The sequence below is a fragment of the Ovis aries genome, chromosome 11 (genome assembly GCF_016772045.2).
Source record: "Ovis aries strain OAR_USU_Benz2616 breed Rambouillet chromosome 11, ARS-UI_Ramb_v3.0, whole genome shotgun sequence".
Lineage (NCBI taxonomy): Eukaryota > Metazoa > Chordata > Mammalia > Artiodactyla > Bovidae > Ovis > Ovis aries.
Window position 1 is genome coordinate 49,682,854 of NC_056064.1, and position 27,671 is coordinate 49,710,524.

The 27,671-nt window shown below is 48.5% G+C and overlaps 1 protein-coding gene across 3 annotated transcripts; it reads left to right on the forward strand.

Annotated features, from left to right (window-relative positions):
- Positions 1–1,411: 1,411 nt before the first annotated feature.
- WDR45B (WD repeat domain 45B) lies at positions 1,412–26,964 on the forward strand. 3 transcript variants are annotated; one of them, XM_015098888.3, is made up of 10 exons: positions 1,412–1,578; positions 5,452–5,526; positions 13,680–13,781; positions 17,253–17,340; positions 18,356–18,450; positions 20,762–20,952; positions 21,533–21,618; positions 22,453–22,554; positions 22,955–23,076; positions 23,453–26,964. In XM_015098888.3, exons 1-10 carry the CDS (start codon positions 1,512–1,514, stop codon positions 23,557–23,559), a joined length of 1,035 nt encoding a protein of 344 aa, XP_014954374.2. In that variant the 5' UTR covers positions 1,412–1,511; the 3' UTR covers positions 23,560–26,964. The 3 variants fall into 3 exon arrangements, with proteins under 3 accessions (XP_014954374.2, XP_042112145.1, XP_060250929.1); XM_042256211.1 differs by having other exon boundaries at positions 24,513–26,964; XM_060394946.1 differs by having other exon boundaries at positions 22,955–26,964.
- The last annotated feature ends 707 nt before the right edge of the window (positions 26,965–27,671 follow it).

Genomic DNA, 27,671 nt, shown 5'->3' on the forward strand with positions numbered 1-27,671 from the left:
GAAACATGTCCTCGAGCAAGATACTTTGTTATACTGACTGATACAAAGCAGTGTAGAAAAAAAAAAAATGTCCTTTTCTCCTCCTTGAGAGCCCTGGCCTGGGACCCCTTTCTCCTTCTCAAGGGCTCCAGACCACTTTCTCCTCCTCGGGGACCCCAGACTTATCAACCTGCCTAGGAATTGACTCTCTTGATGTTCATCCACGTGGACATAAGGGGCTCTGGTGTTCGCTTCTTGCCTCTCTGGTGTTACGTATCTGTCCATTGATGGGTAGATGGAGTGCAACTCTTTTCCACTGGTGGCTAAATTCCCTGGCCTTGCTTGGTACATTTTATCTTTTAAAAGAAACTTTTAATAACCCCACAGTAGACAGACAACTCACTGGATGCCCAGCCCCTAGTGGAGACACACTTGGTCACAGGGACACTGACAACATTCCAAAAGCATTCTGAGAAGTCTCTTCCTGGGGCCTACGCCGTTAAAACGTTAGAAGGTGTTTTTCCTCTTAACAAATAGAAAGCTGGGTTTTAATACAGAACAGATTAGTGCCTGTTAGGGGGGTTTTGTGTCCTGGGGAGCCCTGTGTCCCTGTAGGAGGTTCTGCGCGTCCTGAAGGGGGCTCTGTGCCTTGGGGGTTCCATGTCAGCTGTGTCTGTGGGTAGCTCTGGGTCCTCGGTTGGGGGGCAGTCTGTGTCCCTGTGGCGGGGGTCTCTCTATGGGGAGGTGGAGGGTGGGGGTGGGAGAGTCTAGACATTCCTTTACACTTGACTCTCGAACAACACAGGGGTTAGGGACACCGGCCTTTCACACAGTAAAGAAATCTGCGTCTAATTTATAATCTTCCCTCTTATCCTTGCTATCTACGGTTCTGCAGCTGCGGATCTAACCAACCAGGGTCGTGTACTCTTGAAAAAAAATCTGCGTGTTAACTGGCCCCGCATTGTTCAAGGAACATTTGTACTTCCATTTCTTCACTTCCACCCATTTTGCTCTTTTCGCGAACATTTTACTAGCACACCTGTTAAAAACTCCACAAAGCATTGTTATTTATACTGAGATACTTATCCTTTTATCAATTAAAAATAAGAAAATCTCTTTCCTTAATTTACATGATTTCCGGAGGGGGGCGGGCTTGAGTTAGTATGAGAGTCTGGGTCCTGCCTGCTCCTGAGGTTTGAGGGGCACGTACCCAGTCAGGTGGTTCCCACCCTTAGCCCCGCGCTCCAGAGATGCGACCCCGCCCCTCAGGTCAGGCCCCGCCCCCAAGCCGAGTCGACCCTCCCTCTTCAGACGCGGCCCCGCCCCCCGGAGACGTGACGCTCTCGGCGTTCCCTGCCCCCCCGGCAGGCCGTGGGTGGATTGCTCGGCGCTCCGCGGTTCCCTGGCTGCGCGCGCAGGCGGTGGGCCTTTCGCTTCCGGCCGCGGCAGCATCGGCGCTGGCCAGACCGATCCCGGCGGTCGACCTCCCGGAGCGGCATGCGGCGCTGAGGCGCGGTGGATCCCGCGGCACCATGAACCTCCTGCCCTGCAACCCGCACGGCAACGGGCTGCTCTACGCCGGCTTCAACCAGGACCATGGTGAGGAGAGCCCGTCAGTGGCCCCGGCCCCCCCCCCCCCACCGTTTCCCCTCCTAGCGGGGTCCCGCCCTCAGCCCTGCGGCGGCGTTCTCACCGGCTTCAGGCCTCTTCCCCTGCCCCTGGCGTTCTCTCCCCTGCCCCTGAAGCCGCCCTCCTCCCCCAGGCCGCTCCTTTCCCCCCTGCCCAGGCCGCTTCCCCGCCGCCCTGACCCCCCACCCCCATCCAGGTCGGACAGTGATGGGATTTTCCGGGGCGGCGTCGGTTCTTTCTTGCGGGTTTAGGGTCCCCAGCGGCCGGGACGGGGTCGCATCGAGGTGAGAATGCCCCTGCAGGCCCAGGACCTCGTCCACGAAGGTCCTCACCTTTTCTGCTGATTGTCGTAGAATATGCCGCGGAACTCACACTTTTTTTCTTTTGTTGGGTGGCAACCGGACTGTTCAGCCCGGCTTTTCGGGAGATGGCCTTTTTCGCCTTTCTGAAATCCTGCGTGATGCCGGACTGCGCCCCACTCTAGCCCAGGGAGGGGGATCCGCGTCTGTTCTGAGGGTTCGCTTTGGAAGCGCGTTTGAAGAGGATCCAGAAGCAGGAACTGCAGGATCCATGTCTGTGGAGCCAGTTTGGGGTAGAGTTACGTAGGCCGGGCGGGGGTCGCCCAGCTGTGTCAGCGCGTGGGCGCGTGGGGTGCTGGCTCCAAGGTTCTGACTGTAGGGCCCCGGGACAGTGAAGTGTGTTCTGGGAACTGAGGCGAGGCCGCGATTTCCTACAGGGAGGAGCCGTTAAGGGCGGGAAGAGTCTTGGAGGAGTGGAGTTGGACGAGGGGAAAAATGTGGGATGCGGGCTGGGGACCGCAAGGGTTGTAGGGTCCGCTTTGGGGGCCAGAAGTTGGGCATCGGGCAGTGTGTGGCTGAACACTTTGGATTTTGATTTCCAGAGGAGAGCCAGTAGATTTCTGAAAAGGTTCTGATAGTTGAAAACTCATTAAGGAGTTAACCGTGGTGTAGCAACTTCTTAAGAAATGTGCTTTCAATGGAAAGAAATGACTGATTGATATTAAGGGCAGGGAGAGGCAGTCCTAAAAAACAAACCGGAAACACAAAGCTTACTGACTCCGTGGCATTTAAATCCAAGATTATACACACAGGACTGAGCGACTAAGCAGACATACCTGTCTTAGGGCCAGATGAGGAATCCTTGTAGTAGGTTTCGGTATAATAATTGAGGTTCACAATAAAGCTAATTATTTTAGAAACCAGTGAAGTTTATAATTTTTTATAAAGTGTTGCTGGAAAAAAAATGCATTTATACTTAACCTTTTGCTTACCCTTAGCTTAATTCCCTATAATTAAAATGTATGCCAGGTTATTGAGTTAGTTACATTTTGTTTTTCTGTTGACTTTTAATTTTTATTCCGAATTTTTAGCACTCTCATTGAAACTTTAGCTTTAGAAACCTTTGCTCATAACTTTAAATTGTTTGAACTTTTGACTTATCTTCTCCCAAAGATAAGTTGTATTAGTTTCGAGATTCTGAAGTGTTGATAAGTGTGCGTCTCTGTAATCCGGCTGCCGCTTTTCTTTCTCTTCCTGTGGGAAACAGAAGGTTTGAGTGGACACACTTCTGTAGATTAGCTTTAAGATAGCAAGGACGGGAAGGTTCATGCCAACTGTTGTGTGATAACCAACTAAAATCAGTTAATTTATTTCTCCCACCCTGCAAAATAGCAAGGATAACGCCTAGCCTTCTTAGAGAGTGGTCTCCAGTCTTGTGTTTGTAGGACCTTTTTTTTAAGCTTTTTACTGAAGTGCGTTACTCTTATAGAAAAGTGCATGTATCCTAAGTATTCAGCTTGGTGCATTTTCCAAACTGAACACACCTTCCGCAGCACTCAGGGTAAGAAACCAAATGCCTTGGCACGCCGTGCTCCTTCGGGCCACTCGCCCAGCCTAACTTCCAGCGACATGGACTAGTTTTGCCTGTCTCTGTACTGTATTTTGTTTCTGGCGTTTTTATTCAGCATCGTGTTTGCAAGAGCTTTTTCCCCGTACTGTTGAGTATAATGGAAGGTCATCCTCATGGGTGCAATATTTCTCTGTGTGACTACATCACAGTTGGCTTGTCCATTCAACCTTTGGTAGGCATTTGGGTAGGTTCCCAGTTTGGGGCCATTTTGAGCATAGGGGTGCTGCTGTGACCATTCTCTTACCTGTCTTTTAGTGAATGCATGTCATTTTTACAAGGCTTGTATACCTAGGAGTAGAATTGACAGTGGCAGTCATGCAAACAGTTTCCTGGTTTGCCCTCCATTCCCATGCCTCGGCACACTCCTTTTGGCCATTTTGGTGGATGTTTAGTAGGTCTCATTGTGATGTATATGTGAGATTGTATTTGCATTTCCCTGATTCTGTAGGTTTTAGTAAGCATTTGGATATTCTCTTGTGAAACGTCCAAATCTTTTGCTCATTTTTCTACTGGAAAATGAGCTCCTTTTTCTTATGGATTTATAGGGATTGTTTGTGTATTTAGTGCAAGTCTTGTCAGAAATATGTGTGTTCTAGTGAAGACAAGTAAGATCGGTGCAGGCTTGAAACTTGTGGAAGGTGTAATAGTTGAGAAACAAAGGAAAACTTTCAATTTTTGTATTATTTCCTTATTTTCCAGGAAGCCAAGCTCTGATTCTTCTGTCCAGATTACATGATTCCAGTAACACAAAGAGGGAGTTACAACCCAGAATAAGAGATAATAAGTAACATTGTACTTTCCAGTGAGTGTCAGACTCCAGGCCCAGATAAAGTTCATTTCAGAGCCTGAGAGTTAATTACAGAACAGATTCCAACTCCTGGGAAAGCTGTTACGGTCCTTGTAGTTTTATGCCTAACTTGGACAAAGAAAAACAGAAGCACGCTTTTCACACTGCGGGGGTGGAGTGGTTGATAGACTAGAATAATGTCATCCCAATGCTGGAACACGGATCAAAGCCAGAAGAGACTCTGAGGGTGGCTTTGGCTCTCAGGTCAGTGCTGTGTCGTGGTGAGGGTCCAGCCACTGCAGCTTGTCTTGGGAAAAGAAATGAAGGGTTTGGTGTTTCTCTTTTTGGTCACAAGCTTCATATGAGCCAGCAGTCGAACTTGGTGGTGTTGATGGAGATTAATGTGGTCTTGATCACACTTGGGCAAGTGAAGTCCAGATCACAGGGTCATCTTAAAACTTGAGTGCTTCCTTCACTTCCTCACAGCATCTTCAGTTGGACCATTAACAGTCTGGTGTGTGCCCTGGGGATGGAGACTGAGATGGGTTTAGGGAGTTAGGATTAGTTCCGGGTGGGAGTGAGGTCATGGAGACCTCATGCTGCCTTCTAGAAGACCCTCCATACTGGCCCTTCCACCTCTCTCCACCTGGTTGTGTCCCTGCCTGCTGAGGTGGCCTGCTCTGTGGCTGTCCTTGCGGACTGTCTTGTTTGTCGTTGGCTCTCTAGGGCTTGGTGCCTGATACAGCCCTGGAGAGGTGTGTTGGGAACGGGGAGGCCAGTGGTGGGCATTAGAGGCTGGAGCTGAGGGACACGTGGGGTGGCAGAGTGGCTGGTTCGGTAGCTGCTGAGCCCCTCTTGCCCGAGTTAAGTGTTGGAGCAGAGAGCCTGGTCCATGGGATGCCAGAAGTGCCCTGCGGGGGCAAGTGGAATAATGTGCAAACCCTTTGATAACAGTCCACGAGGAGAGTCATCATGACGCGTGCGGACTGCGTCCGTGTGGCCTGAGCATCCACAAGAGCTCCTCAGAGAGGCTGCTGTCTCTGGACCCCTTGCACGTGCCGCTCCAGGCCTAGGGTCTTCAGCTGAGACCCCGGTGAGGTGATTAATTTGTCTCTCTCACACTTTAGGATGCTTTGCGTGTGGGATGGAAAATGGATTCCGAGTCTATAACACCGATCCACTGAAGGAAAAAGAGAAGCAAGGTAAGAGTGATGCATTCTTGGTTTCTGCCTGTTCCCAGGCCTCAGCGTCTAGGTGCTGTCCTTCAGACTGGAGAGCAGTGGGTTGTGAGAAGTTGTTTGTGGGCCTGTCAGCCTGGATGCAGCTCTGCTCTTCCTTGTGTTGAGCTTCTACGAGCGCTGGGCTCTGCGGACTGGGTGTAGCAATGCTTCTGTGGCTCCAGGCAACCCTGGTGCATCCAGCACTGGCTCGCCCTGCTGGGAGACCCAGGCGTGGCTGCCCCGGCCTCGCCATGCTTTGTGTCCATCATGAAGCTGTGGGGAGCCGAAGAGAGAGGCTTAGGCAAGACGGGTAGGGCTGACTCTGAAAATAATTCTTTCTTCGAAAATACTATTGTGGCAATAAATTATAGTTGCTTTTGTTTTCTTATTTCAGTGTCTTTTTTTTTTAATTTCAGTGTCTTAAATTATGTTTTCATGGAATACAAGTTTTCACAAGCTGAAATCAGGAATTCTTTTTGTAAAATAAAATAATGGTGGTCCTTTTCCCATCTGGCAGGAAAAATGTGTAATTTAATAGGTAGACTTTTCCCATTTGCTTCTTTTCTGTGTATTTTTCTTGAGCTTTTAGTGACTCCTGATCCTTACCTGCCAACAGATGAACAAATCTCAGATAAATCATAAACAGTGAGAAACCTCCTTTTTCTTCCTGCAGTCGTGGTTTTGGTTTTTATTCAGTGTGCAAGTTATATTTTCTGATGCAAGAACCGTTTCTCATCTGTAAGAGGAAGTCACTGTATTCTTATGCTCCCCTATCAGCCCGCTTCCTTTTTGACAACTAATAGTCTACATCAGAGATTTTCAGATTTTTATTTTTTTCAGCAGTGAAACCTCTTTGTCAAGTAAAATCTTTTGTGCAACCCTGGTATGTAAAACAGCAAGTGATACTTTATTTCTAGGAGTTTATTTTGTAAGCTGAAGTCTGTTCAGTTCAGTCAGTCAGTCGTGTCCGATTGCAGCTTGCCAGGCTTCCGTGTCCATTACCGATTCCAGAGCTTACTCAAACTCATGTCCATTGAGTTAGCTGAAGTCTGTAATTTTTATTTATTAGAGAAAGCTCAGGGCAGCCAGGTGGTAACAGGCTCAGGTCTGGGCCCACACTATTTAGGTCCCAGTCCTGCTCTTCCCCATATCAGGCTGCTGTGTGACACGGGGCAGGCGTAACCTTGGGCAGATTACTCACCTTCTCTTGGCCTCAGTTTGTTTTTGTGTAAAAATGAAAATGTTAACTGCCTACCTCCTAAGTTTATTGTAAAGATGGATGAATTAGGATGAGGGAGACACACACCGAAAGTGCTTTGTAAGCTTATTGGCTCCTCATTGGTGGCAACAGTGTTACCTTTGAAGAGTGGGTCTTTGGAATTAATGAGGGCTGCCAGGATAGTGGGAGTCTCCTCTAGTCTTTCAGGTTCTGACTTCTGTTTGTTTCGGTTGCATTGTAAATTAAGACAGTTCTGTTGTATACAGAAAAATAGTTCCAAAGCATTTTGAAACAGCTTGCCTTGCAAATTTCCAGATGCTTTTTACCGAAATTGACCTAGAAACTTAGGAACTAGACTTCAGTGTCAAAGTTGAATCGTGAGCGGCATATTAAAAGTTGCTTCCTAAGTAATGAAATGTTTACAGTGGATCTAGGATTTCTTATAACAGTGAGTGAAAACAAGAAGTATCTCAGCCTCCAGGAAGGCTTGCTACTGTCATGTCGCAGTGCTGTGTCTGTTCCCGTCCCTGCTCAGCTGCACTGTGTCTGGCTCAGACTGCCTCTGAGCTTCACTTGGGTGAATTTTGCACTTGCCGGGGATCCAGCAGGGCCATGTGGTGGCTGTTGATGGTGTGTTTAAGGACCCCACCTACATGCACTTGCACGCTGGTCCGCTGCTTTATTTCTGGCAGCGAACTCAAAACAGGCAGGAGACTTGACCTTGTTCCTGTTTTATCGTCCAGACTTGCTTTCCTGTATGAGAAAGGAAGTGTGCCTGCATTGGAGGGTCAGTCCCAGACCTGGGCTTTCAGCCTTGCCTCCGCTGTGACCGTGGCTCTGCGTAGGGGCACTGCACGACAGGCTATGATCCACAGGCATCTTGCAGTCACACCCACTGCTGGATGGAGCTGGCAGTGCCCGGAAGCCCTCTTGGGCATCCTGGGCCCCCAGTGGAGGCAGCGTTCTCCTCCAAGGTGTTGGAGGTCCTGTGTCCCGTGCACAGAGCCGAGCGGCTCACTTGGGAGGATGGGAGCTCTGGGAGCGCAGCCTGTGTGGCGTTCTCACTAGGGTGCTGCAGGGCCGGAGCGTAGGACTCTGATTCACGTATATCACACACACATCCAAGCATATCCTGGCAAGAAGGTTCACGTCATAATTTGAACAAAGATGTGTCAGGAGTAATACATTTGGATAAAATTATGTCTACGTGGTTATAAAAATGAAAGGAGCACTGAAAGGTTAGCTCCCGTCTTCACTTAGAAACACAACCCTCCCACATCCCAAAGGTGCCCACGCTCGATGAACTTGCAAGGTGCTCAAGCCCCTTGTCTTCGGTGCTGCCTGACTCTTCTTCCACACCGCCAGCCCTCACACATGTAACGTGGGTAGCCGTGTGTGGGGAGCAGAGGGCACACGGAGGCCTAGACTGGTTGACTTGTGACAGATGGGACAGCAGGTGAGGCCACTTGTTTCTGAGGCCACTAAGCACTGCACTGGGGGTGGAGGATGCAGAGATAAATAATGTGGGCAGGGTCCTTGGCGAGACCACCCAGTGACTGGAAATAACAGGTGGCCTGTCTGCACACGGTCCACGATGCCGCCTAGTTCAGCACCTGCCTGACCTGACAGTCTTTCAGGGTCTTACCCATGGCCCGTCATCCTCCAGTTTCGGAGCAGGTCGTGTGGGCCCCGTGGCCTGTGTGGTCAGCCCAGCACGCGGTGGGTGAGGGCACGAGAAAGAAGTGGGAAGCATGTGAGATGGAGGGGCTGAGTTGATTGTGGGTGTAGGGGATGGGGTTGGGTCCAAGTCAGCGATGGCTCTGGGGAGAGTGTGGAAAGGCACATTCCTAGCCTTGATGGTTTAGGTTACAAGTTTACATTGGTACAGCCTTTTTTGTAGAAAAATTTGACAAATGGTTCATTTTCTATATTTGCACACACACGCATGCTCTGATCCAGTGATCATACTTAAAGGATTTTATCTGAAGGAAAAAAATGAGAAAAAGACAGTAGATGGTACATGCTGTGGCACGTGCTGACGTGAAGTACAGCTGTGACGGAATGTAAGCGCGAAGAAGTTGGAAACTAGTGTGATGGTGCCATTGGTTTGAGTCCAGAAGTACACACGTGATCTCGCCTGCAGCTGTTCCTACTTTACGCTGTTCTGTGTTTCATTTTTATAGTGATAATATGTGATTTGTAGAGTGAGAAATAATTAAGCTATTTCTATTAAAACACCTGGGAAATAGGAAAGAAGAAGCTGAGGGTTGAGGGGCAGATGTCGTGGGAAGAGGCTGGTGGGTAATGTCACGCTGGAGGGCTGACTTCTGCCCCTTCAAACAAGAGCCTCTCAGTGGAGTGGAGGTTAAGCCAACACTCAGGACGTCCCTCTCCCCCATTTTCTTTCAGTTTCTGTGTGTGTGTGTGTGTGTGTGTATTTTGGCCAAGCTGCTTGGGATCTTAGTTCCCAGCCAGGGATTGAACCCAAGTCCTTGGCAGTTGAGAGTTCAGAGTCCTAACCACTGGACCTCCAGGGAATCCCTCCAGTTTATCGCTTGGAGGCAGATTCTCCTGGGAGAGTAGGACATGTCAGACATTGATTCGTGCCTGAAGCTGTCACCGGTCAGTTTCCCGGGAGCCTGACTTGTGTTCTCTGCCTCTCCTTAATTTTAGTCCGCTGTATAGCCAGCCACTGGGCCTGGCTGCTTTCAGAGACATGGGCGCGTCTCTCTGCTTTTTCCGCCAATTGGCGACCCCTGTGGATCTTTCAGGACCAGCCCTGGGGTTCTGGGGCTCTAGTGGCAACCTTAGGCTTCCTTTCAGGAGACTCCTCCTCTCCAACTACTTGGGGGCTGTGGCCCTTGGTTTGGGGGAGCTAAAATCCTCTGATTCTCTTTGAGTTTGGAGTCTCGCTTTTGTTTGCTTCTGCTCTTCCCAGGAAAGCCTCTTGTTTTTCTTTCCCTGCCTCATTGGTTGATGCTGAAAAATCTGCCCTTCTCTCTTTCCAAAGTTAAATCCCAGAGGCCACGACTGTTTCCAGTGGTTAAAACTGCTTCTCTGTCTTTATCCTTAACCCTTAACATCTTTGTAATCTTGACATTGATTTTTAAAAAAAAAGCATCAAAATGTTAGCTATAAATTAGCATCCAGGTAATATAAAATAATTCTGATTTCATGTAACACTGGGTTTTTTTGTTTTGTTGTTGTTTTTTTGTTTTGTTGTTGTTAGAAAGAGGCTTAGAGAAAAATCACAACCTATATCATTTAAATTAAAATAAAAAAAAAAAACAGCCCTTTGAAACAGAATGTAATTTCCTTTTAACAGAAATTTTTGGTGATTTCTTTGTGTGAAGTACTTCAGTTTTTGTTTTTTCCCCTGATTGGTTCACTGTGCCCAGGTCACATTTCCAAGGCTTTTGTGCCTCCTGGCATTTCTTTATTCTCCCGTTAGCTTGGTCACATCTGCTGGTGACTCACTGCTTTTGGAACTTGAGAAGACTTGCGACTGACAAGTCCAGCAGTAATGAGTTTGAAGCCTCAGTGCTCACGTAGTGTTGTTATTAGTCTGAAACATTCTCCCTTGGTTGGAGAGTATTTTTAAAATGTATTAGTTACCTCTTGGCATAATTTACAGGTTTCTCCTGATATATTTGATTCTAGAACTTACTGAACCTGCGCTGAGGAAACAGTTGCCCTCCTCACAGACTCCCAGAACTCTTCATCTTGCAAAACTCTGTCCGCATTAGATGCTGACTCCCCCGCCACCACCAGCCTAGTTCCTATCTTTATGAATTTGTCTCTAGGGACCTCATATAAGTAGACTTGTGCAGTGTTTGTCCTTTTGTGACTGGCTTATTTCGTTTAACATAATATTATGTAAACATAGAGGCCGCTTCTACCTCTAGGCTGTTGTGAATAATGCTTCTGTAAGCAGGCATGTAATTTCAGTTCTTTTGCATGCGCGCCGCCGAGAGGGGCCGCTGCAGCACGCGGCAGCCTGGGTTCAGTTGTTTGAGGAGCCACCATACAGCCTCTAGCACCTGCACCATCCTTGCCAACACTTGTTTTCTGTTTTGTTTTGGTGGTGGCCTGGTTAATGATTGTGGCAACATACGAGTGATACCATGTGATATTTGTCTTCATCTTTGACTTACTTCCCTTGGTATGATCATCTCTGGGCTCATCCATGTTGCTGCAAACGGTGTCGTTCTGTTCTTTTTTATGGCTGAGTGATATTCCATTGTGTGTATCTATCCTGTCTTCTTTACCCATTTGTGTGTTGCTGAACAGTCAGGTTGCTTCCGTGTCTTGGCTGTTGTAAATAGTGCTGCTGTGAACATTGGGGTGCATGTATCTTTTCGAATTAGAATTTTCTCTGATTATATGCCCAGGAGTGGGATTGTAGGTTAATATGGTGACTCTGCTTTTAGTTTTTAAAGGAACCTTCATGCTGTTCTCCATAGTGGCTATACCAGTTGGCATTCCCACTCAGAGTGTAGGAGAGTTCCCTTTTCTCTACACCCTCTCTGGCATTTAAAAAAATAACCCTTATTTGGTCTGAGTTGCAGCACCCAGGATCTTGCATCTTGGCACAGGCTGTTTGTTGCAGCATGCAGGCTTCTGAAGTTGCGGGGCTTACTTGCTCCACAGCATATGGGATTTTAGTTCCCCGTCAGGGCTCACAGCCACGTCCTCTGCATTGGGAGGCAGGTTCCTAACCACTGGACCACCAGGGAAGCCCCTCCAGCGTTTACTATTTGTGGACTCTTGGAGGATGGCCATTCCGACTGGTGCGAGGTGGTGCCTCAGTGTAGGTTTTGATTTGCATTGTCTAATGACTAGTGACATCGAGTGTCTTTTCATGTGCTTGTTGGTATGTCTTTGGAGAAATATCTCTTTAGGTCTTCTGCCCGTCTTTTGTTTTGGTTGTGTGTTATTATTGAGTTTTATGAGTTGTTTGTATGTTTTGGAAATTAATCCCGTCTTGGTAGCATTGTTTGCAAATGTCTTCTTCCAGGATGTTAGTTGTCTTTTTGTTTTGTTTCTGATTTCCTTTGCTGTACAAGAGCTTTTAAATTTAATTAGGTCCCACTTGTTTAGTTTTGTATGTATTTCCATTACTTCAGGAGATGGATCCAAAAAAGTATGGTTGTGATTTGCGTCAGGAAGTGTCCTGCCTGTGTGTTTCCTCTAGGAGTTTTATAGCGTCTGGTCTTGCATTTAGGTGTTTGTTGTTTCTTCATTTGGTTTGGTTTCTGCTGGGTTTCTTGCCCGTGCTGTACAGCGAGCGGGGTCTTAGTTCCCCAACCAGGGACTGAGCCCACACCCCCTGCAATGGAAGTGTGGCGTCTTAACCACTGGACCACCAGGAAAGTCCTACATTTAGATTTTTAATCCATTTTGAGTTTATTTTCGTATATGGTTTTAGAGAGTGTTCTGATTTCCTCCTTTTACTTGTTGTTCAGTCATTTAGTCGTATGCAGCTCTTTGTAACCCCATGGACTGTAGCCCACCAGGCTCCTCTGTCCATGTGATTTTCCATGCAGAAATACTGGAGTGAGTGGCCATTTCCTTTTCCAGGAGATCTTCCTTACCCAGGGATTAAACCCGAGTCTCCTGCATTGGCAGGTGGCTTCTTTACTGCTGAGGCACCAGGGAAGACCCTCTTATATGTAGTGGTCCAGTTTTCCCAGCACTGTTTATTGAAGAGACTGTCTTTTCTCCATTGTATTTTCTTCCCCCTTTGTCATCTGCCTGCCAGTGCAGGAGATGTAGGAGACCTGGGTTCGATCCATGGCTCAGGAAGATCCCCTGGAGTAGGAAATGGCGACCCACTCAGTATTCTTGCCTAGAAAATTCCATGAGGTTGCAAAGAGTCGAACACAACTGAGCAGCTGAGCACACCGCACAGTCTCCCTGGACCTGGTGAGCGCCAGGGAGCCAGGCGATGCCCCTGGTGGCGGAGGCCTGGCCTGTGGGGCGGAGGATTCCTGGGCTGCCATGGGTCTGAGGCCGCACACCAGCAGGGAGCAGTTTAAGGACTGAAGCATTGTGGTCCTTTGAGTTTGGGGTGTGGCCACATCCTGTTACAGCCAGGATCACCTGAGGCGGCTTGTGTGCCACAGGACAGTAAACTGTTTGTAAGGAGAGCTGTGTTCCTTGTGGATGGTGTTAGATGCAGAGTCCTCTCTAGGCTTTCTGCTAGGCCTTGCATTTGAAACTTCTCGAGTGAGCTGATGGCCTTTGGGTCCATCTTGTGTGGCTCCGACTAGACAGGTAGGAGTCCATTCTTAGTTTAACTTCCGATTTTCAAAGGTTTGGGTCCTTGCTTGCCCTCTGCTGTACCCTCACTGTGCCAGGAGCCTGTGGTCAGGCCAGACCAGAGTGGGGGCTGAGGGGCCAGGGTGGGGGCGCCCAGCTGTGGCGTGAACTGCTCGGAGAGCAGTGTGCTCCTTTGGGGGTTCTGATGCTCCCCTGAGGATTGGGCTTCTTTCTGTCGTGGAGCACACCTGAAAATCTGCTGACACACTCTCCTTCACATGATTTGTGAACATTTGTGAACATTTGGGACTTCCAGGGGAAGAAGTGTTTAAAAGTGGTGAAAAGGAATTCCAGCTTCTGCATCAGACCATTTGAGATGCTTTCTCAGATCTTAGGTACTTTGCTGCACTTTAAACTATGAATTTGGATATTTCATACACTTGGCTATATTGGCTTCTTAGGTGCTCAGTGTTTATACATGAAAATACAGTTCTTGATGCTGAGAGGTTTGAAACTAATTATTTTCCTAGCTGGTCACTATTTTCATTTCTGATCGTAGATATAGATTGCTGATTAAAAATCAAACGCTGACTGTTTTTACCTTTTTTAAAAAAAACTGTAAAATATACATACTGACTTCTTTTTATCATTTCAGAATTTCTAGAAGGAGGAGTTGGCCATATTGAAATGTTGTTTCGCTGCAACTATCTAGCTTTAGTTGGTGGTGGGAAAAAGCCAAAATACCCTCCGAACAAAGGTAGGTAAAATAATCCTGCATTTAATAATGCGTCTCACATGTAGTCCTGTCCTGAACTTTTTAGAGTATCTTTGTGTCTGGCCACACTGGACCTCCCCTGGTGGCCCTGTGACTCCTGAAGGGACAGAAGCGTCCAGAAAGAGAGTGGTCTCTGCTGTTCCCAGGAGAAGAAACATGTGACCAGAGTCGCTTTTCCCTGTGGACAGAGCACATGCTTTTCACTCGGGTTGACTCGATGGGGCCCTCCATCCCCATTTTGTCCTGGGTGTTCTTCTGCGGTGGGTGTTCTGTGTCGTGAGTTTTGCTGGAAGCCAGGTGTGGGAAGGTGGCTTCTGCGGAGAGCCATGGACTCATGGAAACGTGTAGACCAGAGCAGCTGGGCTCTGGGTTGAAGAATGTTTTTCCTCGTGTGCATGTGTGAGCCTTTGTTCAAAGAGATGGCAGTGTAAAGGGCATGGCTCTTTAAAAGTAAAGGAGAAACAGGAACTTTACAAGTTCAGCTGAATATCATGTGTCTGTAAATGTAGGTATCATTTGGGGCACAAGGAAGAAACCCAGTGAAGGAGAACAGAGCAGGGGAAGAAGGTGGGGACAGACCCCGGAGCTTTAGGTGCCAGGTGAGGGTGTGGTTGGGAAAGCAACGCCAGCAGTTCTCAGGAACAGTCTCAGGAAGCAGTTAAGTATAAGGCTCAGCAGACTCGGCGGTTGGAAGAAAAGAAAGGGGAGCCGTGTTCACAGAAGAGGCATGAGAGAGGGAAGTAAGTGTGGGCATCAGGCAGATGCTAGAGATGGGAGGAGGCCTGGGTGGCCACTGCACCCCTAGGGGGCTTTGAGTTGGAGCCCACTGGCAACAGGCTCCACCACGTCAGGGGCCATGGAGACCATCTCTTTTAAGGCTTGGTGGCAGAGGAAAGGAGTATAGCAAGGGAGGTCTCCCTACAGAAAATAAAGATGGGGGTGAGCTGGAGATCTGCCTGAGACCATGAAGTAAAGAAAGAGGGCAGGCACGGAAACGCAGAGTTCTGTGTGGCCCTGGGCAGGGTTGGGCCTGACTGGCAGTTTCTCAGTAGAGCCTGGCGGGTTGTGCGGATGTGATGTGGGGAATGGAACCCACTCTCGGGTTGAGGGTTTGCCCTGATAACACAGGCCGAAGGGTAGGGAGCCTGGCTGCTGTCCAGGTCATTGCCAGCGTGGCGTGGACGGGCAGGACTGTGGCTGTGAGTCCTGGAAGAGGCCCCCCAGAAGTGACAGTCCTGCAGCTGTGCTGGGGCCAAGGGCAGGTCTCGCAGTGGAACAGGAATTACCTGACCTGGGCTCCGTGGGAATAGGCACAGATCCTGCTGCTGGATCAGCCTTTGTCATGTGAAGAATTTCATCGATGATTGGTGAGGAGTCAAGAGCCTGGCCCCACCTGTGGCACTGTTGGGGGAGGAGGGGGTCACTGCTCCCCACCCCCAAGGAAGCGGTGGATTGGATAATCTGGGGTCTCTCACCTGTAGCATCTCACTCTCAAAAAATAAAAAAAAATTCTGAAGTAAGAGAGTCTCAGGAATTTTACAGACTTAGAAGAAAGCAATTTTCTAACTGAACATTTTGAGTAAAATGTAAGCTTTTTGTAGTGTGCTAAAGGTGATTTTTAAGAAAAGAGCTTGGTCTTTATTTCGGTAATGTCAAAATCACTTCTAAATATTTTCTTAATTGCCAGTTAAGATACATGGTGTCACAGTGTAAAGAATCTAGCTGCTTTGGTTTGTGAGAACATCACGGCGACCAGCTGGGCCCAGACAGGGTGCTGCTCAGGTAGCAGAGCGACCCTTTCCTTTTTAGAAGGGAGTCCAGAATTTTGAAATACTGTTTTTGCTATTAACAACTATATTATTAAAAGACAGAATCCCACCCAGAACATTTTAAATTTCCAGTTCCCTGCAGCAAAGCAGCTCGCAGCCTTCAGAGGCCACAGGGAGTTGGCATTAACTGGAGTCCTTGGATTTCTCTCACTGCCCAAGTCTCTTTTGTGAGTGACAATTTGTGCTGCTGCCTCTGGGGCTTCATCATGCTGTTTCCAAACATTTCTGAAAATGGGGTTCACCTGTTTTTGCGACACCCTTGACATCCTTCTGTCTGGACTTCTGTCTAGTTTGAGCCATTTCCTGTTGAGTTACAGACTTTCTGGTGTTAGGTTGCAGGGCCAGAGGAAGTTCACTGAATCGCCTTTTGTGTTCAAGAGTAGAGTCTCCTTTGCCCAGAAAAGTTGTGACCATTTGGTTTTGGAAAGATACTGTTTTCGATAAGGTAACCGTCTACTCACTGACACGTTGGTGCCCTTTAAGGAGGAGCTGACAGGAGAAGTTTATCACAGATGGTGTTTCAAGGAGCAAGAAACACTGCTTCATTTTTTAGTGGTTATGAATTATAACTAACCTCTTCAATAGTAAATACATTCTATGTTAATAATTTTGGCAGTTCTGGTAGGCTGGTATTCATTTCTTTCTTGATTTGAAACTTAGATGACACTTACCCATTCTAACAAAACTGATCCCTGAATCCCACTGCCTGGACTGTTGTTGGTCACATGTTGAGACCTTGAGGAGAACATTCTTTCCCTTCCATTCTCAGTCAGCTGTGACCTGACTGTGGAGGGAGCTTATTTCCCTCACCCCACGTGCCTCATACCCAGCTTTTCAAGTGGAGGAGAGAAGAGGTCTGGACACACACTCCAGGGTTGTCTGTAAGTTATCTCAGCCTTTGGGACGTAAACTGCTGATCCATCCTGACGGAAGCTTGTGTTGTAAGCAGGAGGCATTCTCCAGCTTGAAGCAGAGCGAGAACTTGGGGCGGAAGAGCCCTGGCCCGGGTTTTATGTGTCTGATTGCCTCATGAGACCGCCCTTTCTTTCTTGATCCAGGCTTATCTCCAGCACTTGGTACCTGTGGTAGGGCTTGCTTTTCGGCTCAGTCTAATGGGACCCAGGAGAGAGAGAAGTTTGCCTGGAAGCTGGGCGAGGGTTGTTAGGGAAGAGGTTCGCGTGAGTGTGCAGAGAGGCAGAGGCTGGGCACCTGCGCTGTGAGCAGGCATGCGGGAGAGTGAGATGGGGGGTGAGAGCGAGCGGGTGGGCAGGAGCCGTGGCTTGAGACCTGGGGGCTGGGCCTGGGAGAGCTTTATACCTAGGAGCTTATTTTGTAAGCTAGTCTGTAATTTTTATTTATTAGAGAAAGACTGTGTGGCCGGTGGGGAAAGACTCTGGGCCCACACTGTTCAGATCCCAGTCCTCCTCTGCCCTTTGTCAGGTCGCTGTGTGACCTTGGGCAGGCGGCCTTCTCTTGGCCTCAGTTTCTTTACGTGTACAAATGCAGAGGATGACTGCCCCCGCCCCCACAGGTGTTCCACTGCGAAGACTCCCTCAGGAGTGCCTCTAGCAAGCCAGCCCCTGGCCTCTCCGTTGTCGTGTTCATAGAGTCTTTCTCCTTTCAGTGATGATCTGGGACGACCTGAAGAAGAAAACTGTGATTGAAATAGAATTTTCTACCGAAGTCAAGGCTGCCAAGTTACGGCGAGATAGGTAGGTGTGGTGTCTCATTTTTTAAGATAGAATAGTCACCTTCTCTGAAGATGGCTGAAATCATTTTATACTGAAGGAAGAGACGTGTTTGGGAAAATGATGTATAAAAAATAAGGCTGTAGTTTTTGACTCAAGAACATAGGTCAGTGAGTTTCATTTGCCTCCTGGGGTTGTTCGGAGGTGAGCAGTCAGTGGGAGTGGGTGCACCCCGTGGACCCGGCCCTGGGCTGGCCCTGCCTCCAGCTGTCAGTCCTTCAGGGGAACCGCCCTGCCCGTCAGGTGCAGGCTGAGGACATGAGTTTTGACCCCTGAATTGCCTCCCTCTTTGCCCACGCTTGTCCACATCATGCCTCATAAATGTTTCAGTTTGAAGGTAAAGGAACACTCAGGAACTGCTCACAGAGAGTGTCACTGAATCTCACCTGTTGAAAGTAGCCGGTCTCTCCCAGACATTGCCGCTTGTGTTCAGTAGAACGCAGGAGTTTTTCCTAGAACGTTGATCGCAGTGGAGCAGAGCTTCCATTTGTATTGTGGCGTGGGGTGTGAATGGAGTGTAGGTAGACTTGTATCTTCTAGGAATGTCAACATTTAGGGCTTGTAATAATGCAAATCTTGGAGCCAAATCAAAGATCTGCTTTCTCACATTTCTGAATTGTCAAGACATGTCTAAAAGTCTGTTAAGATAGAATTTCTGGCTTTGTGTCCTACTTGGTTCTTACCCTGTAGACAGAATGGCTGATGAGAATGCCCTCCCGCCAGCGCCCCACCGTAGGCTGTACCTGCCTCTTCCGAGTGGGAGGGCATCAGTCCTGGTGTCAGCGGCCTGCCGTCGGGCTCCCTGCCGACCTCCCTCGCACACCTCGCTGCCCCGCTCCCGGGGTCAGGAATGGGAATGATCCTCTTGTATGTGGTTGTTGGAATGTTTCTGTTTCCAAATAATAAGAACGAAAGCCACAAAATGTTTGAGTTTCACTCTGGGGGAGAGAACATTCTGATGGTGTTTTCTTCTTTCCAGAATTGTGGTTGTTTTGGACTCTATGATCAAAGTGTTTACATTCACACATAATCCCCATCAGTTGCACGTCTTTGAAACCTGCTATAACCCTAAAGGTAAGAATCCAGAGGAGGACCGATGGTGGAAATGGGCTTCTTGAGTCCAGACCAGGTGGGACGCAGACCCGTGCTGGGTGCCTCTCCTCCAGGTGGTCTTGGAGCGACGTCACCCTCGTGGTGGGTCCTGGAGCATCTGGGGTGCTGGGGAAAGGTCTGAGAGGTGCAAGCTCTCCCCAGCCCCCTGTGAACTTGCCCTGGGTCACAGCCCAGCCTCCTCACTGTGGAACTGAGACCGTGCCTCTTACCAGAACCTTCTGGGTCTCTCGGGACTCTTCACAGTGACTGTCAGCCATTCAGGAGCTCCATGGTGAACCTGGAATCCGTGGTTTCATTGAGTTCTGAGGCCTCTCCTTCCTGTTCTCTTCTTTGCACGGGGCTTTGTTACTCATTGTATCATCTTTGCTTTGAAAATTTTTGGTTTTTTCTTCTAGCTTTATTGAGGTATAAAACTCACTCATTCTAAGTGTATTGTGTGATAAACTCCAGCCACTGTAAACAGTCGTATGGCTGCCACCACAGTAAGCAGAACAGCCCCAACCCCCCGAGGCCCCCGAGGCTGCATGTTCCCCACCTGACCCTCAGGTCTTGCCTTTCCAGATGCCTTGGCTATCTTTCTCGTAGCTTAATGTTTTAGATTCCTTCATTTGTGTGTGTGTGTTATTGTTGTGTTCATTTTTATTGCTGAGTAACATACTATCATATGGGTATATCACAGCTGTTGGTCCACACCAGATTTTTTGGCTGTTAGGAAGAGAAGCTGCTGTGTATGTTTACATGCAGGTCTTTGTGTGGATATCTATATTTTTTCATTTCTCTTGCCTATATACTGAAGAGGACAATTGCGGGGCCATACTCTAATTATTCTTTAGAGTCCTCATTGTGTTAACGTACAGTAGCTGTCTTTCTCTGACTCAGCAAAACACCCTGCATGTCATCCGTGCTGTTGCAGATGGCAGGATTTTGCCTTTTTTTTTTTTTTTTTTTTTATGGCTGCACTGTATTCCATCAGGTATATATCCACTCTCTGTGTTTGAATGGAGTGTCTAGTCCATGTCCATTTAAAGTAGTTATTGATAGGTGGGTACTTACTGCCACAAACTGTTTTAGGTTGTTTGAGTAGGTCCTCTTCATTCCTTTCTTTTGTTTTCTTCTTGAGTGTTCCGTTTGGATTCCTTTCTCTTCTTTGTGTGTCTATTATAGGTTATTGGTTTGTAGTTACTGTGAGGTCTATATATAGCAATCAGTATGTGTGCGTGTGATTATTTTAAATGGCTGACCTCTCAATTTCAAATGCGTTTTAACGGCCCTGTGTTTTACTTCCCTCTCCCCAGGGTCTCTGGTTTTGGCATTGGGTTTTACATCTTCTTGTGTAGCCTTTACTCCTTGCAGATGCAGATGATTTTACTGCTTTTGTCTTTTAACCTTCCCGCCGGCTTTGTGTGTGGCTGATCTTACTACTACTGCTCTGTAGTTAGTTGCCTTAACCAGTGAGCTTTTTCCTTTAACAGCTTTCATGTCTCTACTTGTGACCTTTTCTTTTTTGCTTAGAGAAGTGCTTTTACCATTTGTTTAAAAACGATTTTTTCTGCACTGGATTACTTTAACACTTTTTTTTTTTTTTTAAGTAAGTGTAGGATTTTTCTGGACTCTGTTCTGCTCCAGTGTCTGTGTTTCTGTCCTTATGCCAATATCAGGCCACCTTGATTTCTGGAACTTGAAGATAATTCTTGAAATTAGGTAGAATTAAGTCCTCTGATCTTGTTCCTGTTATGTAAAAATTGAAGGAGCTATTCTAGGACCGTTTACTTTCCTTGTAACTTGGTGGCAGCTTGCCTGTTTCTTCAGAAAAGCCTGCGGAGATTTGTACTGTGACGGCGCTTACTCTGTCAATGGAGGGAGGTAGGCTGCAGCCTGAGGTCCTAGGACAGCTCCCCCCCCCCCCCCCGCCAGGTCTTTGGTTTTCCTTTGCGGTGTGTAACAGTGTTTTCCATCTATCATTAAATTTATTGTCGAGTTTTGGGATTTTTTTATGTATTTGTTAATGGATTCATTTTTAGATTTTACAGTTTTGCATTCTCCCAAAAGACATACATTTGATAAAGTAAGTTCAGCAAATGTTTCCAATCATGAAGCCATCTCGAGGGAGTGAACTCTGCTTGGCTCCCTGCTGCCCTTTACTGGGAGAGGATTTTGTGACTAAATCTTACTTTTTCATGAGACCTGGAAGGCAGAGAGTAGGTGTGGTTGTTTAAAAGCAGAAACATTGGGACGGTCCTGAGTCCTTGACAAGTTTCTTGTCTGTCTTTAGGCCTCTGTGTCCTGTGCCCCAACAGTAACAACTCGCTCCTGGCCTTCCCGGGCACGCACACAGGCCATGTGCAGCTTGTGGACCTGGCCAGCACCGAGAAGCCGCCAGTGGACATTCCCGCCCATGAGGGCGTCCTGAGCTGCATTGCTCTCAACCTGCAGGGAACAAGAATTGCGACCGCATCTGAGAAAGTAAGTGGGTGTCCCTGTCCCACTGGAGGTCGTGCCTGTAGAGTGACCTCGCCTGCTCTAGGGTGCGGGCTCCTGGCACACTAGTCCTTCCCTGAAGATCTCAACGCCCCGAGGTTCTTTGCTCAGATAGCAGGTCATAGCTGACAGAGGGTCCAAAAGTCATTCTCTTCAGCTGTGCTCCGTCTGTTTGGCAGCGGAGTTAGTGTTTCTCTTTCTGACTGGCTGTGGGAGCTAGAATTAAGATGCCGTTTCCCTGGGTGGCGAGTGAACTGACGGCTCTCGGGGACCCAGACAGCCTAGGGCGTCTGCCAGGGGAGCGTGTGCACAGGACTCCGAGAGGGCCACATGCGGGCTTGGGCCCTGGGCTCTCTGACCCTCTCTCAGCCCCTGCCGGCTGCTGTCAGACTAAAGAGACTTCGGTTCGTTCTCAGTGACAACGGGGAAAGTTGAGTTTTAGTTTATGTGGGCGAGTTTGGGAAAGACTCCGATGGGCTAATGGGTTTGTGAATAAAAATCATTTCAAAAAAAAATTAAAAAGTTGTGTATCTTTGATAATGAAACACTTCACTGTTTTTCAAAGGGGACCCTTATACGAATATTTGATACTTCATCAGGGCATTTAATCCAGGAACTACGAAGAGGATCTCAAGCAGCTAATATTTATTGGTAAGAAAGCACGTTGTTTCACGCTAGAGAAGGGGCCCTATGTGATCTGGCGGGAGAGGCAGGACCACGCACATGAGGCGGGCGGGGCTGCTGTACTGGAAGGGGCTGGGTTTTTAGTTCCCTTTAGTATTACTGATTCAACTCTTTGTCATGGGGATATACACAGAAGTAGAATATTACAGTTACCATGGACCTGTCACCCTGCATTTGTCAGAATTTGCCTGTTTTATTTCATCTCCCCACTGTCCCTTCAGCTTATTTTCTTGATAGTGTCTTCGAGCAGACACTGGAGGCCTTGTTAGCCCGTCCCTGGTCACTTCAGCCTCCAGTGAGGCTGACCTGGTCTCTCTGTGGTGGTGGTGACCACATCTCACAGTGTCTGTAGCTCTGAGGGGGCTGCACCCCTGCTTGGGCAGGACCTCAGTCCTTGTGTCTGTGGCTTTTGCGAGTGTGGAGCTGCACTTGGGCTTAAGTGATAAAAATGTAGCCAGTATCTGCATGTAGTGTCCGTGGGGCCCGTCATGCAACCCACTCTCCCATCTGTCTGCTCTGGGGCCCATCCAGCCAGTCCGAGTGACGCCCCCCACCTCGGGGGCCAGATCATTGGAGGGGAGTTTTTCTTTCCCGGCCAGCTTGTGGCAGTGGCCTCAGGGCCCCTGGGGTGGCAAGGTGGTCTGCTCTTGGCACCTGAGGAGGGGCTGTGCCCTGGTTTTGACCCTGGTAAAATGACTGTCCGTCCTGACCACGGGGTGTTGGAGCGGGAGAGCTGGGGTCAGGGCTCGCTCCTGAGTCCACACAAGACCGAGACCCGAGCTCCATCCGCTTCCTCTGCAGCATCAACTTCAATCAGGACGCTTCCCTCATCTGCGTGTCCAGTGACCACGGCACGGTGCACATTTTTGCAGCTGAAGATCCAAAAAGGAATAAACAGTCGAGGTAGGTTTCCCAGTTAGAAGGATGAAGCCTTGGCTGAGTGCTCGCCCACTGGGTCTGAGTCACAGGCAGGATCCTGCCATTAGCTCCTTAGGAAATCTGATGAGGCTCCAGGAGCCTTCTAGGGAGGCAGAGCTTGGTCCTGCACTCCAGCAGTCATCCTCGTGTTGGCTGTTCAGACAGTCGATGTGGTGGCAGCAGGGCCCTGTGCCCCGTCTGGTGGTGATGGTTTCTGGGTTTCTGATAGAGCCGTTTGTAACAGCTTAGTTATTTTGTGTGAAAAATAAAAATGAAAAGCAAAAGTAGAATTTGAATCATTAAGGCTAAGCCGACGGTAAGGAGAGCTGTGTCTAACTTTGTCATGTGACCGTCACTTCCTTTCTTTGCTTCCTTGTCCTCACAGTTTGGCATCAGCCAGTTTCCTTCCAAAATACTTCAGTTCCAAGTGGAGTTTCTCCAAGTTTCAGGTCCCCTCAGGCTCTCCATGCATTTGTGCCTTTGGAACAGAGCCAAACGCTGTCATTGGTAAGTGGTCCTTCCCGGGGAGAGTGGCCCCGGGTGTGATCAGCGCCACACCGGCCTCACTGGTCTTCCTTCTTCTCTCCCGGGGGTCCTGTGCATCCCTCTCTGGGTTCACGCAGCTACCTGCCTTCTGGGGGTTCCTGGGAAGTTGACAGGGCAGATCATTTGGTCTTGGAACCAATGACCTGAGAGGGTTCTCCTGTTGCTGCACGAGCTGAGTAGATGCAGCTCAACCCCTCAGAACAGTGGGTTCTCGGGCTAGCGTGCCCCTGCCACGCACAGATACCTGAGGGTGGCTCAGCCTCCACTCAGGCTGCACGGCGAGCTCAGTGCGGGCTGCTTGCTTTTCACCCTGAGTGACGCGGTCTCCTCTGCCCAGCGATCTGTGCGGACGGCAGCTACTACAAGTTCCTGTTCAACCCCAAGGGAGAGTGCGTCCGGGATGTGTACGCGCAGTTCCTGGAGATGACCGATGACAAGCTTTGACCCTCCACCAGGAGCGCGAGCACCGTGGCCCCTGGCGCCCAGTGGCCCCTCGAGCTCCTGGGGCTGGTGACAGTGGGCTGGAGGGACGGCCCGGGACCTTGCGCAAAGCCACTTGTGGCTGTTTTCTGAAGCAGGCCTCCTGAGTCCAGTGTTAAAGGAAGAATCAGCAGGGCACGGGGATACTCAAGCCGGACCGCCGGCTTCACCTTTCGCTTCAGCGGTTCTGCCGCATCCGCCACCTGCAGCCAGGGCTCCAGACACACTGGGGGCATGTTGAGAAAAGGAGGGACAATGTGAAATTCGTTTGTGGCGCCAGATTCCATCTTTTTTGCTGAGTCTGTGATGGAGAGGTGAACACACGAGCAATCTTGGTTCTTTCTCACCAGATATAAGTGGGATTATCACACCGCCAGCCTTAGGAGGAGGAGGGGGGAGGCCCTTCTCCCGTCTAAACTGAAGAAAGTTTAGAGTTCACAGGCTTGGTGTCTCCCTCAGGAGTCACATATCACATGTCCCCCTCTTGTTGGAGCCATTGGGATTGAGGCAGCGCCAGGCCCACCCCGTGAGCCGCACCTGTGGCCTCCTGGCGACACTCTGGGTCAAAGGGAGTTCCCCTTTCCTCGCAGGGAACAGAGTCACATGTAGACTTTAAAACTGAGTCACAGAGGAATGCATTGCTTCATTCGGAGGATACGAAGGGAAACCCACATCTCAACAAAAGCAGTGCCCGGTCCTGTGGGCTTGGCTGGCTGCTTCCACTTCCCTCTCACTGTCTTCTCTCCCTGTTTTTAACAATAGTTGCACACTAACATTCTGGGAATGAGAGGCACATACTTTTTTTTTTAACATTTGGTAACTAAAATAGGTTATGGGCTCTATATTGTTAGTACTACTTGAGGTATATATTTAATTTTCTTAACTTCCCTTTAAACTTAATTTTATTTTGATTTCAGGTTGCAAACATTAAAATCTGCAGCTGCAAGTTCTCAGTTTTGCCAGTTCTTTTACTGTCATGTAATCAACTAACTTTGTCTGTGGATTTCAATGTAAAGTATGCATGTTACTTTTATGTGTATTTAATCATGAAATTTAATTTTGCACACTTATTTGTAACGTTTCTTTTAAATAAACGTGGCTAATTTTGTTGTATTCTGTACCCATCAAGGGAAGAGAATTGTATGTTATAAAACCACAGCCCCAGTTTTGTTGGACTGCAGGCTGCAGGAACGGCCCAGTGTGCTTTGTGGCCTGAACTGTCCACGGCTACGTGGGGGCCGGGGGCAGCCCAGCTTCGGGAGCAGAGAGGAAGAGAGTGGTGTTCCCTAGCAGTGTCCATTGTCTCCGGTCAGGAAGCTCTGTCTGAGGTCTCTTTGGGGGAAAGCCTGGTGTTGGGCCACCCATCTGTCTCTGACAGCCTTAACGTTGGGCCCAGGAGTAAGAGGCCATTTCACATCTGTGTAATCACTAGTTTACATTTTCCCCAGTACAATGCCTTTAGTGTATCCAAATATACATTAAAGTAGGAAGAGAATTTTGCAAAGGTTGGTGTCACGGTGTGTGGAGATGCTACAAGCTGGTGAGGAAAGTTGGGCTGAGTGAGGAGTCAGCTCACTGGCCCCGAGAGAGGCCGTACCCGGGAACATTCCATATCCAGATTGTTCTGGCACATCCATTAAGAGTCCACAGTGTGGGAGCAGGTGCGGGCTCTGCCACCCCAGGCACAGCCTTGCATGCTTTGTAAAATGACCGAACAGGGACACCCTGGGTGGTGTGTGAGTGACCGCCATCAAGAGGTTCTGGTTGTCTTCTCAGGGGTTTCTCCTCGGGATGGTGACAGTACCACATCTTGCCAGGGAAATGCCCTGGTAAGGCTCCTGGAGGGCAGGCTGAAGTCTGGAAGGCCGAGGGAGCGTGGCCTGTCCACCCTCCTCGGGCCTGGGCATGTGGCCTCACTTCACCCCCTCAGGGAGGTGGCGGGAAGAGCTGTCCCTGGCCAGTGGGCTGTTGGGTGAACCTTCCTCAGTTTAGGGACAGCAGCAGACTTGGTTTCTCAAACTGATAACCACTGAATTGTTGCCTAATGTAGGGAAAGCATGTTATAAGCCACGGCCGCCTCTAATTCCCCGCCGGCTGCATCCTGCCAGCCCCTGAACATGGATATGGAGGGGCAGGCATGAAAGTCTCATGTCCAGGGCTTCCCCAAGGCCCACTTGGTGGCTAGGTTGGACCAGCCTGATTAATTTTCCCCCAAATGCCCGTGTGAACATTCAGGAACCACCTCTTGGGGCCCTACACACTGGGCTCTCCTGCCTGCTCTCCAGGTCATGAACGGGGGGTGGAGGGAGGGCTCCAGTGTGTCAGTTGGGGACAGAGCCCTCTGTGCCCTGCAGCCTCGCCCCTGCCCATGCCCCTGGCTCGTCTGTCCCATCAGTCTTCAGTGCTCACCGTGGCCTGGAAGGCGTGGCCCACTCCCCTCCTTACCCTACAGCTTGTGAGACCAAAGCTTCTCATGTTTGCATTTCCTTTCTGCAACCAAATCAAACTTGTAGGTGATTTCACACATCTTGGTCCCTGGCCTCTTTTCTTTCTGTAAAAAGTATTTCATCAATTTTAGTGTTTTTGGAACTTGTGCTGAAATTTTGGTCTTCAGAATGGATCAAAAAACACTAATCACAATACAAAATGTTCATTGTAAGGTGAACATATAGAAGAATATGAAGTGGGAATCAACATCACCCTGAGTTGCCATCTCCAGAGACGATGACCTTTGGAACCCCCGTGCCTTCGGGGGTGGAGTCTGTGATTCTCAATCGCATTATTGGGACCATTCTTTTAACATTTTCACAATTCAAGAACGTGTCAGGATGTACTATAATTGCCCGAAGATGCCTACTTTTATTTTTCGCTTTCATAAACATTTTGGAAATGGAAATCCTTGTGCATACATGTCTACACACTTGTCCACCTGTTTCTTTGGATAACAGAACTGGAATTGCCAGGCCAGAGGATCTCTATGTGTAAGACGTATCATGCCTGCCACGACTGTGTCAACTTCAGTAACCAGCACCTCATCCTCACCAGAAGGCTCTGAGCACAAGCTTTTTAATCTTTGATGGAGAAAAAAGATCTCTGATTTTTAGCCAAGTTGAGCGTTTTGGAATACATTTGCTGGCCATGTGAAATTACTTTGTATATTGCTTACTCATGCCTTTGGTTATTTTCCTGTTGGTGTATTTTATTTATAAGGACTTTAATCACCCCATGTCATTTTTTTCACTTTGTTTCAGTTTGAGGGGTTTTACTTTGCTGTGTATCTTGAATCTTTACATAGTCTGATTGCTCAGCCTATTTCCGTTATGATTTCTAGTATTGGCTCGTGATTAAAACAAAACGCTTTTCACTGGGTTCAATGTACGGGTCTTGTTTTCATCCTTCAGTCTGGGTGTGATTGCCCAGCATGTAATGAGGAAAGGGCCTCATCTTTCTGCACCGGATGGTCAGGCACTGCTCAAGCCAAGGGTGACTCAACCCCAGCTCCTCTTCCTGCCCCAGGGTGTGGTGTCTCATCTACCTGAGCGCTGTTTTCTACTCTGGATGAAAATTGCGCAGTTGCCCTACTATAGTTCCATCTACCAACTGATGTGTTTATTACCCAGGGACTTCCTGCACTGCTCCATGAAGAAGTGTGTTCTGGTTACATGGCTCTGCTGATCTCAACCATTTTTTTCCCCCCAGATGAAAGCAAATGGAATAATAGGTAAAAATAAAATTTTAGTGGAATTTAAAAAACTCGAAAATGATTGCTTCTGTTTCTGAAGAGCTGAGGGACAGAATGTATCAGGATGTGCTAAGTATTTTCTCCCCAGCAGTAATGTAATGTCACAGAGAACACAGTAAGAGCACTGTCATTCACGTTTGCTTGTTTTAATGGCAAAGCCATTCAACCTGAGTGGAAAGAAGCTGTGAGTCTTCCTTTTGTCCTTCCCATGTCCTCTATTTCAAGAGGATAAGGATTGTTTTATGGAATTACAGCTTGGAAACTATGATATGTTTACATTTGGTATCCTTTGTGTTTATCATGCACGGGGCTTGCTAAGCTGCTTGAGTCTAGA